This window comes from Notolepis coatsorum (genome assembly GCF_963971535.1).
Source record: "Notolepis coatsorum genome assembly, chromosome: 9".
Lineage (NCBI taxonomy): Eukaryota > Metazoa > Chordata > Actinopteri > Aulopiformes > Paralepididae > Notolepis > Notolepis coatsorum.
This window is the reverse complement of record NC_140173.1, coordinates 143,052,528-143,065,140: the sequence shown is the minus strand read 5'-3', so window position 1 is coordinate 143,065,140 and position 12,613 is coordinate 143,052,528. Positions and strand designations below refer to the sequence as shown.

Genomic DNA, 12,613 nt, shown 5'->3' with positions numbered 1-12,613 from the left:
TGGAATCTGAGGTTTAGAGGAAGAAGGGGTGGGGGGGGGGGGGGGCACCCCTGGAAAACTTGACAGCACCACTGTAGCTTTGTCGCTGTCACTATTGAAGAGTACAGTCGGGACTTGACCACGCAAGTCCTCTCTGCTGCACTTTTGGAGGGAGGAGGGAGGGAGGATGGTCTTCTGAGGTTAGAGAGGGAGAAATGAAAATTCTGTGAAATTCATACCTGTTTTATACCAAAGGAATAGGTAAATTTTTCATTTCAAACCTTTATTTAAACTTGAAAGACAACTGACTGAGGTTTCCCTCATTTACAGTCACGTCGAGTGTACATACAGAAATAAGCAAAGAAAAGGCATATGAAATCATAACAATAAGACAATAAGGTGGGACAAAAGTAAGGATAACAAATCAATTACAACACATACAACTTCATTCACAAAGGTTTGAGGTCAAGGTTTTAAATTCGGCAACAAAGGGGAGAATCTCAAGCTTTAAGAACTGTTGGAGTTCATTCCATGAGCTATGGGGGCATCAATACCAGTGTTTCCTATACATACTGTAGACTTTACTTGGACAGCCGAGGACATTTTCACCAACCAAGGTTTGCTCAATGTATGGTCAATTCTGTTTAAAGACCCCATACTGTAGTAATGTCTTTGCATTTTTTTGCTGGAGAAAAACAACAATACTCAGATTATGCATTCTATAGCTACCTCTATACCCATCTGTTGTGTGTGTAGCGTGTAGGTACCAGATATGGTCAGATGGTCCCAACTTCTCAGAATTTCAATGGAGACTGACGTCTTCATTAGAACGTACAATTTGTTATTTTCACTCCAAGTCGCATTGGATTCATCATGGCAGCATAAACAGACAATCCATTGAGATTTTGAGAATTTGGGGGTACAAGTGTTTGACAAATAAGTGGCCCAGACTTTATGTTCAGGTGATATAAAATGCTTCTGAGTAAGTAAAATAATAACATGACTTACCATCACCCGGGAGATCAAAGGTTTGTTTGAGTCTTCATTTGCCCGGCTGTGATATGAAGCAAGCAAAGTGTAGTAGTTCCCCCCCCATATTTCTAGTCTCTTATGAATAAAAACCGAAAATTTGTTGAAAAAAGTGAAATCCTTTTATTTCACGGCATCTGTGCAGCCTTGCTTATTCACTGTGTCCGTGGAAACAACGATGAACACAAGCCATAAAGGTATGGTTTCCTTATGCAGAAAAAAGCATACATTTCATCACTGTCTAACTCATAAATGTTCAGAAAAGTTTAATGTTTGGTTATTATTAGGGATGCTCGATATTGGCTTTTTTACCTATACCGATATTGACCAACTCTTAATTTCCGATACTGATATCAACCGATACCGATATATGCAGGGTTTCCCCCCCAAAAAACGGAATAATTTCAGGTAATTAACATTACATATCTCTTGTCGAATTAACACAACATTATGCATACTTTTGACAATAAATAAAATCAGAATTTGTTCTTACTTGCTTGCCTGGGTAAATAAAGGTTATAGAAATGTAAAAAAAATATATATATATTTTTTTTTAAACCGATACCGATATTTTCCGATACCACATTTTAATGCCGGTACCGGCCGATAATATCGGACATCCCTAGTTATTATTAATGATACTCTGTATGCACCCAATTCAACGTCGTAGCCACATTTTCTTTCAAACTAATTTGGGTGTCCTGATTTGGTAAAGATTGTTGTCCTCCTGGGGCGGGGGCGGGGCGTTCAGCAGGCTGTGTGACGTCCAGGTGTAGAGACAGCTCTGCATACATTTACATTTAATCATGTAGCTGACGCTTTTATCCAAAGAAAAAACAATATTCTAACCTGTTTGAAGGCATTTCCTTTGCTTACACTAAAGTAGGTCTAACACCTCTGGCCAAGATCAGAGCCCACACCACCAGGGTAATGGCCGCGTACCAAAAATGGCGCCGCACTGTCCGGCAGCCTCTCTGTGGGCTCCGTCGAGATTGTGCTTAAATGTGTTCATTTTTATAATTTTACGTGTTTTTGATGTACCAACTGTTGGTACATTTAATGTATATATGACCGTCAATCACATAGACATTGGATTAGAATTAGGGATGCTCGATATTGGCCGATAATATCGGACATCATTTCTATAGAAATGTAAAAAAAGAAAAAATTTGAAAACCGATACCGATATTTTCCGATATCACATTTTAATGCCGATATCGGCCGATAATATCGGTAGGCCGATAATATCGGACATCCCTAATTAGAATACACTTGGACTGCTCTCTGGATCGGATCGCTGAAGATCAACAATGGCCGGGTGAAATCCTGAGGAACAACAATCCAGCAAAGCAGAGTAGACGGCGAGGGGAAAAGAGCTGGAATCCGAAACGGACTGCGATCCAGGAGGCATAAAACACAATTTCCCAGCATTATTACTGGCCAACGTTCAATCCATTGAGAATAAACTGGACGACATCAGAGCGAGGATTAAATTCCAAAGGGACATTCGAGACGGCAACGTACTCTGGACTGCTTCACTGAGACTTGAGAGTCCCTGCTGGCAGGTGAAAAGATGTGACAGGCTGCCTCCTCGTATATCGGAGGGGACACGTGATGCAAGGCTTCTATCCTCCCTACAACCGGCCAGTGGGGGGCATATGCGAGCTACGTTCAAGACCGGGGAGGGGAGAATTGGCACAGCGGGTAATTGGGATGGGAGAAAAATAGAAAAAGAGGAGAGAAAAAGTGGATAAAAAAAGAATACGGGCTGGGTGCAAAATAAATGGTAAATGGCGCATTTATATAGCGCTTTTATCCAAAGCGCTTTACAATTTGTTCCTCACATTATACCCATTCACTCACACATTCACACACAGATTGCGGAGGCAACCAAGTGTCTTGCCCAGGAGGAGCGGAATCGAACCGGGAACATCCAAAGGTCAACTAAAGAAATTGCAAACTGCCCAGAACAGAGCTGCAAGGTTAGTTTTACATTGTTCCATGAGAACAAACACCATCACTATGCACCGGCAACTCTCATGGTTAACGGTAGAGAATAGGCTGGTTTTCAACACAGTTACATTTTTCAGGAACACTGTCTTTTCGTCTCAACCTGTTTTCTTATACAAACAAATTGTCAAATGCAGTCAGGTTCATTCTTATTTTACTAGGTCAGCTGATGATGGACAGATTATGTTACCACGTCCAAAATCAAATGCTTTAAAGAGGACTGTTGTTTATCGTGCCGTCAATCATTGGAATAACTGCCCACTGAACATAAGTAAATTGAATAGTAAAGTGTCTTTCAAATACCACCTGAGAATGCACTACTTAAATATGTGAGCAAAATATTCTGATGTTGATAATGATGTCTACAATGTTTTACTGTTTTTAGACAATGTTACAATGTTTTTAGATAATGATGTCTACAATGTTTTACTGTTTTTAGACAATGTTACAATGTTTTTAGATAATGATGTCTACAATGTTTTACTGTTTTTAGATTATCATTGTTAATTGTGATTGTCATATGTATCTCATGTTATGTTTTGTGTTTTCTGTTGTCTTTCTATGTGGACCCCAGGAAGACTAGCTCGCCACTTAGGTGACAGCTAATGGGGATCCTTTTAAACAATAAACAATAAACCTCCGGATTACCAGACGATTGCTCTACAGTTCAGTACCTCCCAAGCCACTGTCGCCCTGGAAACTGACTGGGCCGTCTTATTACACAATTTGAGTGTCAGTAGGACCATCAGAGACCAACATGTATGTGCACTAGGGCTGCCGTTACCCCATTATCGCGGTATCGCCATCACGTCACGCTCACCGCAGAGTCAAGTCAAGCTGATTACCGCATCACCGGCTGTTTTATTTTTATTTTTTTTATCTACTTTTTCTCCTCGTTTTTCTATTTTTCTCCCATCCCAATTTTCGTATTATCCAATTCTACCCCCCCCTGTCTCAAACGCTGTTAGACCATGCCTCCCACTGGCCGGCTGCAATGTGGACAAAGCCTTGCATCACGTGTCCCCTCCGGTACACGAGGAGGCAGCCGTCGCATCTTTTCACCTGAACAGCGCAATCTCTCAGCGGCGAGGAGTAACGCCCGTTGCTTCCTGATTCTGCTGTACAGGCGCACCAACCGACCTGTAGGAGTCGCTGTCCACAACGTCCGATCCCCACCCACCGGCTTTCCCACCCTCTAACACTGGCAATTGTATTAGTATGAACGACCAGCCAAGCCGGAAGCAACGCCGAGAGCTGGGCTCGAACCCAGCATCTCCTGCGTTAGTGGCGAGCGCCTTGCCCACTGCGCCACTTAGCCGCCGCATCACCGGCTGTTTTTTATAATAATAATAAAAAAAATTATTGCGGTTACCGCGGCGGTTTGTATGGCTTCGCTAATTTGTGCGGTAAGGAAAAAATCAATAGCGCGGCAGCCCTAATGTGCACAAGCACTGAAAGGGTAAGTTTTTCACAATATGGTGACCTTTAACCCCAGAAAATGTGTATTGATCTCACCTGCTCTCTCTCTCTGTTATTCACACACAGATAGCAGCAGGCCCACCTCAGTTCCTCGCCCCTGTGAGGCTTCCCACTGGCGACCAAGTAAAACTGGCTACCTGTGTCACTTAACTTAATATTCACTTACAGTTACATTTTCCATTTTCATATGTTTCTGGAGCTTGTTTCAGCGCTTTACATATAGTCTACTACATAGTGAAACTACATAGGATCAGGTTGCCAGGTACCCAGGTGGGGTATCTCCCGGGCCTTTCTGTGTGGAGTTTGCATGTTCTCCCCGTGCTCGCAAGGGTTTCCCCTCCCGATAAGATAAACCCAATGGAAAAACATGCACAACAGATCGCTAACGCTATTGCGTTCCCTGACGAAGACGGACAGGAGCACTTGGATTGGTCCCCGGGACGCGGGACGTGGCCCCACGCCGCAGCCCCTATCTGCCCTTGGGGGGAAGGATGACGGGATGGGTCAAGCGCATAGACTCAATTTCAGCGGCGACCCAAAAAGAATTGCATGTCGCTGCTGTCGGGACACAACCTCATAACTCCAAAAACCCAACTTTTCAGCAGATGAAAAAAACTAACACAGATTTGAGGGTGAATAGAGTTAGGAGGTTTAGACAGATGATCGGTTTAATGCTTTCCCATTGTTTAAACTTTGTAAAACCCACACACACATATGGAGGATGATCTACGGAGTTGATTTATATAATACAAAATAATTCAAAAAATGGAGTTATGAGGTTTTGTCCCGACAGCAGCGATGTGTGTGTTCCTGTGTGTGCCGCCCATTGCATGTCACTGATATGATGAATAAAGACTTCTACAAAAAGTCCAGTTTATTATATTATATATCTCTCTCGCTCTCTCTTCACACCAGACATCGTGCTGTTTCTCCCTGGAACTCAACCAAACATGCCACCTCTCTCTGCTGGCAGTAGATCAGTCGTTGAGTGACAATGGCTTCAGATCCAGGCATAAAACTGCAGTTACCGCGATCACCCGTGCGGTCGGCCGCGTCGATTGTTGTAACGCGCCTTCTCAATCAAGTGATTAGGCTCAGGGACCGAGTCCAGAGGAGGAGACTCATGGAAGAAGAAGAATAATAATAATACGAGTTTCCAAGGACACGAGCTGGCCCCGGAGCATCCTCCACGCAGAGGGGAACACCACAACAGAGCAGCTCTGCACCGCAGGGCGTGACCGACCCGGGGTTGTCATCATGAGGGGGAATAGGAAAGAGGGATGGCCACCTAGGTAGGTCTCTCTTCCCGGGGAAGGGAGCCAGGAAACACAGCGTGGAGAGCCACACGCAGGGTCTTTCTCCACGAGTCTTTCTCCACGCGTCCTGCCCTTTGGTTTACACTCATCTCCACAACACGACATCTAAAAATAAGCACGCAGCCTTCACGCGCACAGGACATCATGTGGTGTGAAGCCGAATGTGGATTTACATGAGGTTTCAATCAGTGCTTTCGTTTAGATTTGCCGACGGCTAACTTGGCACGGCTCGTTTAGCGATGTGTTTTTTTTTTTCACACACTTATTCCTGGTATAATCAGGGGGATTCTGGTTATGATAAACATAGCGCCGTTGTTGGGCAAAAGAAAAAAAACATTTGATCTCGAAAAGGGAACGCCTTTTCGGTAATTAAGAAAAACAACCACATTTTCGGATTATCGCCGCGCCGTTGGTTCTTGGAATACGTCGGGTAACGGGGGAGGTCAGGAAACTCGCTGACACATGGAACGGTGCAATATTTCAATTAAAGTTCCAACATTGGAAGTAGGTTTTTTGCCCAACGGCAAACGCTTAATGCCCCTAAATCCAGTAGCCAGATCGATGTCACGGGAGTAGCAGCACATAAATTGCAGCTGTACACATGGAGAGAAGTTGGCGAGGCCTTCAGCGGCAGAATGTGCCGTTGTGTTGGTGAGAGGCACGGCGGTTCCAGAGCTGTGAGACGTACGTACTCTAATGCAGTGGTTCCCAAAGTCAGGGTCGCGACCCAAAGGTGGGCCGCGAGCAGCCACGGGAGGGCCGCGAGATGATTAAAAAATAAATAAAAAAAAGGCCACTGAACTTAGAAGCAGGCCAGGACAGTGTTTCTAGTTGTATTCTAAAATTATATTCTATTGTATTCTAAAATGTGACTATATGGTTTTATATTAACTTAATAAATAAACAAAAACGAAAAATCTACTTATTTCAACGAACATTTCAAACTAAATAACAGATTATGCACATAAAACGCTGAAAACAACCGAAGCAACAATAGTATTTTAATGAGGCTATTATTATTATCATTATTATTTTGCAACAAGTTAGCCCTCTCATAAATAGCACATATAAATGAATAACTAACTTGAACTAACTTAATAGGATTGAAGTGATATTTGGCTTAAAAAATCGGTCGCCTGGCAAAAAAAAGAAGAAAAAAAAAGCCTGACGATGTGCATTGGGCCGCGGCTCTCTGACGCCTTATTTTCTGGGTCCCGGCCTGAAAAGTTTGGGAACCCCTGCTCTAATGGACACATTACGCAGAGATGCTCCAGGGACGCGTAAAAAATCTATGTTCGCTCCAGTTTTCACAATATGAAGGCTGTAAGTGAACGAGGGTTGCTGTCCCCCGCGGCATTGGACGTGTTTGCTACTGTGTTTTCCATGAATTAACAGTAGCCGTATATACAGTGATGGACATCATAAAGTCGTACGTCGTCTGTAGTTCACTGGAGCCTGTTTACCTGCCTAAGGAGCCGGCGACTTTTCCATTCCTCATGTCTTCTGCGAAAAGGGAGCAAATTCGATTTTTTCTTTATCCGTACAATTATTTTAAGCGGTGTAGCCATAGTTGCGACATCATCACAGTAGCCTATATATATATAAATGGTAAATGGCTGCATTTATATAGCACTTTTATCCAAAGCGCTTTACAATTTTGTTCCTCACATTTTACCCATACACTCACACATTCACACACCGACGGCGGAGGCGACCATGCAAGGTGCCAACCTGCTCATCAGGAGCAATTAGGGGTTAAGGAGTCTTGCTCAAGGACACTTCGACACGCTGCCCGGGAGGAGCGGGAATCGAACCGGGAGCCTCCGGATTACCAGACGACTCCTCTACCTCCCGAGCCACTGTCGCCCCCCTATATGTGACCCATATGTGACCCATGACCATTGGTCCGCCACTGGCATCTGGTTGGCGTTTGTGGTGCCCTTGAGCAAGACACGCAACAAACCACCAAACGCTGCCGTTGGCCCAATGGTGTCAGACTGTGGTCGTGCCGGGCAGCTCTCAGGCCCATCAGGGAAGGATGTGTCCAACGGGTTGCTGAGAGTGAACATGCAGGGGTGTGTTTCATGACCGTGGAGTAAGGTGTCACATGCGCCGTTTATGAAAAGCAACAGGCGAAACCGCTTGGTGTAATAATAAAACAAGTTAATAATCATTTTTTGGACTTTTATTATAAAGAACATTGACTCAAAGACAACTCAGACGTACGTGAGTTCATTTTAAATAACTTAAGGCACACATCTATAATGCATTATAACTTCAGTATACATTTACTTATTAACACGTGTGCTCATAATGCTCATAATGCCCTATATCAACATCTAGTCACAGGCATGACTGGGGGCAGTTTCTCATTTGTCTCATGATGTTATACGCCTGTTTACCACAGGCTCTATGAGCTTCCTCTGGTGGCTTATACCCTGTTATAATCCATTATAGCTGCATGCCTTAAATGAAGTGTTACCAAAACATCAAATAAAGATGGTCTATATTATTATTTATTTATGTTTTTATACAGATGCATGCTGTGTTACAGGTCTCTTTCAAGTGTGTTCTGGCAAGTGGACTTGTTTCGTCGATCGTATATCTCTCCCATAAATTCAAATATTTGTGTCTTTAGGGGTTTCACTGGGGATGCATATATTTACATCAAAGCATTTTATTTCACCACAAATTCCAACGTACATTTATTAACACAAACAAACAATGACCCCGACCACCACCACCACCACCACCCCCCACCACCCCCTCTGATCTCCATCTCTCCATTCACAATCCCTCACTCCCCCGCCTAATCTCCATCTCCCGTTCTCTCCATCCATATACTCTGCGTGGCTGCTGGACTTTGTCAAAAAAGTGTCCCTTTTTTTCCGGCCACTAGGGGCGCCTTCTCGGCCTCTGGCGTGTCTGCTGAGGCGCTCGGCGTAGCGGCTGAGGCGCTGGCTTGGGGGTGGCGGCGGCGGCTGCGGCGGCGTTGAGCAGCGCGCACCCGGTGGTCATACAGACGCCCGGGACTCCTCTGAGACCGGGGTGTCCCCTGAGTCCTCGTCGGCCCACGTGGCCCCTCTGGCCCTCCTTGCCTGGCTGCCCGTTGAAAGCTCTGCCTACACGCCCACGTTGACCTATAGTGGTTGACGTATGGGGGGGGGGAAACAAAAAGTTCAGCGATGATGTACTTTTCAAGGAATCAGTGCCTGAATCACAAGCTGCTTGACTTCAGCCTCTGGTCCTTATCTGCCTTGATTGGTGCTTTGGTTGGACCTTCGACCAATCGCACGCCCGTTGCTAGGCAGAGTCTACTTATTATACCAATCAGGTCTGTTGATCAGATTTAATGACAACTGAAATCAGCCAGACCTATGCGAGACTATTACATTTGATTAGGAATTCTTCAAGCTTCAAGGGGCCGATCTTCTCATCAGGCGGGGGGGGGGGGGGGGGGCTACGTATATACTTTTCTATGGCAGTGAAGACAAACTATTTTCATTAGCATACATCATTTATCTCTCTTAATAAGTCTGACTTGTTTCTGACTTAGCTGAGGTCAATTCCACATGTTATGTGATCCCATGCCAAACACATTAGGGAACAAAGAACAAAAGACAGGCCGGCTCTCAGGATGTGTCTCTAATCCTTCAAGTAAAAAGACACAAACCTACAATACAGAATATAAACCTCACTCGGGTGTAAGAGAACCCATATTCGTTGACTATAGAGCAGCCCCAGGGCCCCGTTCCCCGTACCTGGTTCAACTAAGTCGATCAAGATGTCATTATCCAGCTTCAGTTAACCCGATGTTTGAAGCCGGGATTTTCCTGTTCCTCGAAGGTGGATTCAGTCTCGTTAACTCGATTCAGACTTGGGCCCCAGGATAAATGCGCGCGGCCGCTTCAGTTGAAAAGCCAGCACGTATCGATGGCAGAGATCCTGATTCTCTAACGGCATTGATTGATTAATTGATTTAAAACTTTATTGACAGATTGCAATACGGCTCAATCGCCTCGCCGACAAGTTAAATGCGTTATCTAGGCTAATTTTAAGTGCCTCATTACCTCAATCAATCAGATTATATTTCTTTAAACTTGCCTGCTGGATTGAATAATCAAATGAGATCTTGCTAGCGAAAATAATTAGTTAAACTGTTATACAGAATTACGATACGGCTCTCTTACCCATTGATTGATGTGTGGTCGATCTTTTACTTATCTCCACTGTGGTCTAACGGGTTGTTCTTTTGACTTTCACGCAGACGACCGGGGTTCGAAACCCTAGTCTTTTCCTTCTTTTTGCAATATAGGAATAATTCAATTTGGTGCACGTTGAGAGCTATATAAAGAATGACATCCTCAATGCATGTAGATTTATAATATTTTAACTTAAAACCAGGCTACTTTGGCGTATAATCATTAATATTATATTCAAAAAAATTATATTGGAAACACAGGGTTTCGAACACCGGTCGCTGGGTTGGCAGGGTTGAGCACTACCGCTGCACCACTGTGCCAGATGGGATAAATTCATTGTTTATACATTAATGAACGAGAGACCCGTGTTTAGAATATTCTTTATTTTGAATGAAGTTTTATTTCTTTATCCTCATTCATTAATGTGACGTCAACGGCTCATTCAATTTCTCAAATCCGTCAAACAGCGCATCTCATCAGACATCTTAATCCCAGTTACAATTAAAATAACCACAAAGTCATAATGTGTACATCGCACCGAGCGAGCGCCACGGTATATATAACGTGCATTATTTAGGACAAAGTGAATTTAGTATCAGCATTTTGGGTCTATTTTACATTTCAAAAGCCCCCTCTGGAAGAATGGAGCACAAAAACGTAATTCAGAATGGTATAATGCAGATCGTAGACTGTGGGAATAATTTCAGGAAACGGGCTGTCACTTCTTTGCGGGGGCGTGGCGATGGTTGATCCGGCTAACTTGAACTTAAACCCTGCTTTCGACCAGGCTCAAACTTTTGGATCTGTTGTCATGGTGATTTGGAAAATCCAGGTACGGGGAGCCGGAAAGTCCGGCTTAAGTCAGACTTAACCGAAAGTTATCTGGCTAACTCAGTTATCCAGGTACGGGGAACGGGGCCCAGGTTTTACATCCTAGTGACATCATCGACTGGAGGCAATTCTTTCTCGCTCTCATTTCTAGCTTAAAGGTAAGCTTAACAGTGACCTCTATAGGTAAAAGAGCCCCACTGTGTTGACATTTTTTGTTTTGAGCTATAATAACATATTATACTGTGGATTCCTCTAGACCTCCCCTCCTATCCCTGCTACAACTCCAACCGACTCATTAGACCAAAAACTAAAGTGTAAACCAAGTGAAATACTTTTGTCTGGATGTCGCTGTTTGACAGCATTACAGATTCTACCTATGAGGGGAGAGTAGTGTGTGTTCCCAAGTACTGAGTGAACTGGCCAAGGGCACAGGAAGAACAAATGCTAATTCTTAAAAAGAGTGGAATTCCCCCTAAAAAAATGTAAAACAAGGAGTCCCCAGGTCCAACCACCAGAAAACCAAACCATGAGACTGAACATGTTTTCGTTCCATTCTCAGTTGAATAACAGGGCTTCTGGTATGCAGCTGCGTTAACATGAGTTTGAAATGTACACCTTGAACCTTGAAAGTTGTGTTTACATTTGTAAACACTAGCACACTAGGGGAGCATGTCTATGTTCCCCGGGTCATATGTTCCCCGATTGATTGATTGATTGATTGATTGATTGATTGATTGATTGATTGATTGATTGATTGATTGATTGATTGATTGATTGATTGAAAATTTGAGACCACCAGCCCTGATTCCAAACTCTAACCTTAACCAACTTCGAAAGAGGGCCTAAGCTTAACCAGTTCGAAACAAGGCGGACATTAATAATTAATAAAATAATAAAAATTTATAAAATGTTCAATCAATTAATCAATCAATCGGGGAACATAGGACCCGGGGAACATAGGGATGATCCCCACACTAGCACCCAAACATTTGTGAACGCACCAAAACATTTGTTTTGGCCACACAAATTCAAGATTGTGGCTTTAATGTCTTCAGACAAGTATGTTCCAGAATCTAAAGGACCGTTCTTACCCGTGGGGCCCTGGTCTCCCACATGGCCAGGCAGACCGTGGCCCTTGGCTCCCTTGTCCCCCTGCGCTCCTCGGTCACCTGGGGATCCCACACACACACACACACACACACACACACACACACACACACACACACACACACACACACACACACACACACACACACACACACACACACACACACACACACACACACACACACATTTACATTTACATTTACATTTAGTCATTTAGCTGACGCTTTTATCCAAAAGCGACTTACAAGTTCTGTACGACAAGTCATCAGGAAGGGCACAACTCTATCAGCTGAGTAACAATGCTCATCAAAGTGTTGCGTGTTACAGTGTAGGTTAGTTTATTAGGACACACACACACACACACACACACACACACACACACACACACACACACACACACACAGATCTCAGATCAGATCTTAATACGGATGACAAGGCCCATATATATACCTCTGTTACATGCTCAATGCCCCCTAGCAAGGGAATCGGTACAACAAGAACCTGCTGGTCATCTTGATTAACGGCCATGTGCGTTACTGAGATCACCGCTATTAATGAAATGTATTAAAACACCTAGTAAATATCATTCGATTTCATTGGCTTGGCTTTAGCATGTAAAGTGTGACACTGTGCCAAAATGTACCATGGAAACGCACACAC

General features: G+C 43.8%; 1 protein-coding gene across 1 annotated transcript in view; it reads right to left on the bottom strand.

The window, feature by feature from the left end:
* Positions 1 to 8,708: 8,708 nt before the first annotated feature.
* The window catches only part of LOC311234787 (uncharacterized protein), a gene marked incomplete at both ends in the record, with an annotated part of 71,604 nt that continues 67,699 nt past the window's right edge, over positions 8,709 to 12,613 (bottom strand). The window contains 2 exons of the mRNA XM_084322031.1: positions 8,709 to 8,953; positions 11,938 to 12,015. Coding sequence (XP_084178157.1) covers positions 8,709 to 8,953; positions 11,938 to 12,015 — 323 coding nt within the window. The remainder of the gene's footprint in view (positions 8,954 to 11,937; positions 12,016 to 12,613) is intronic.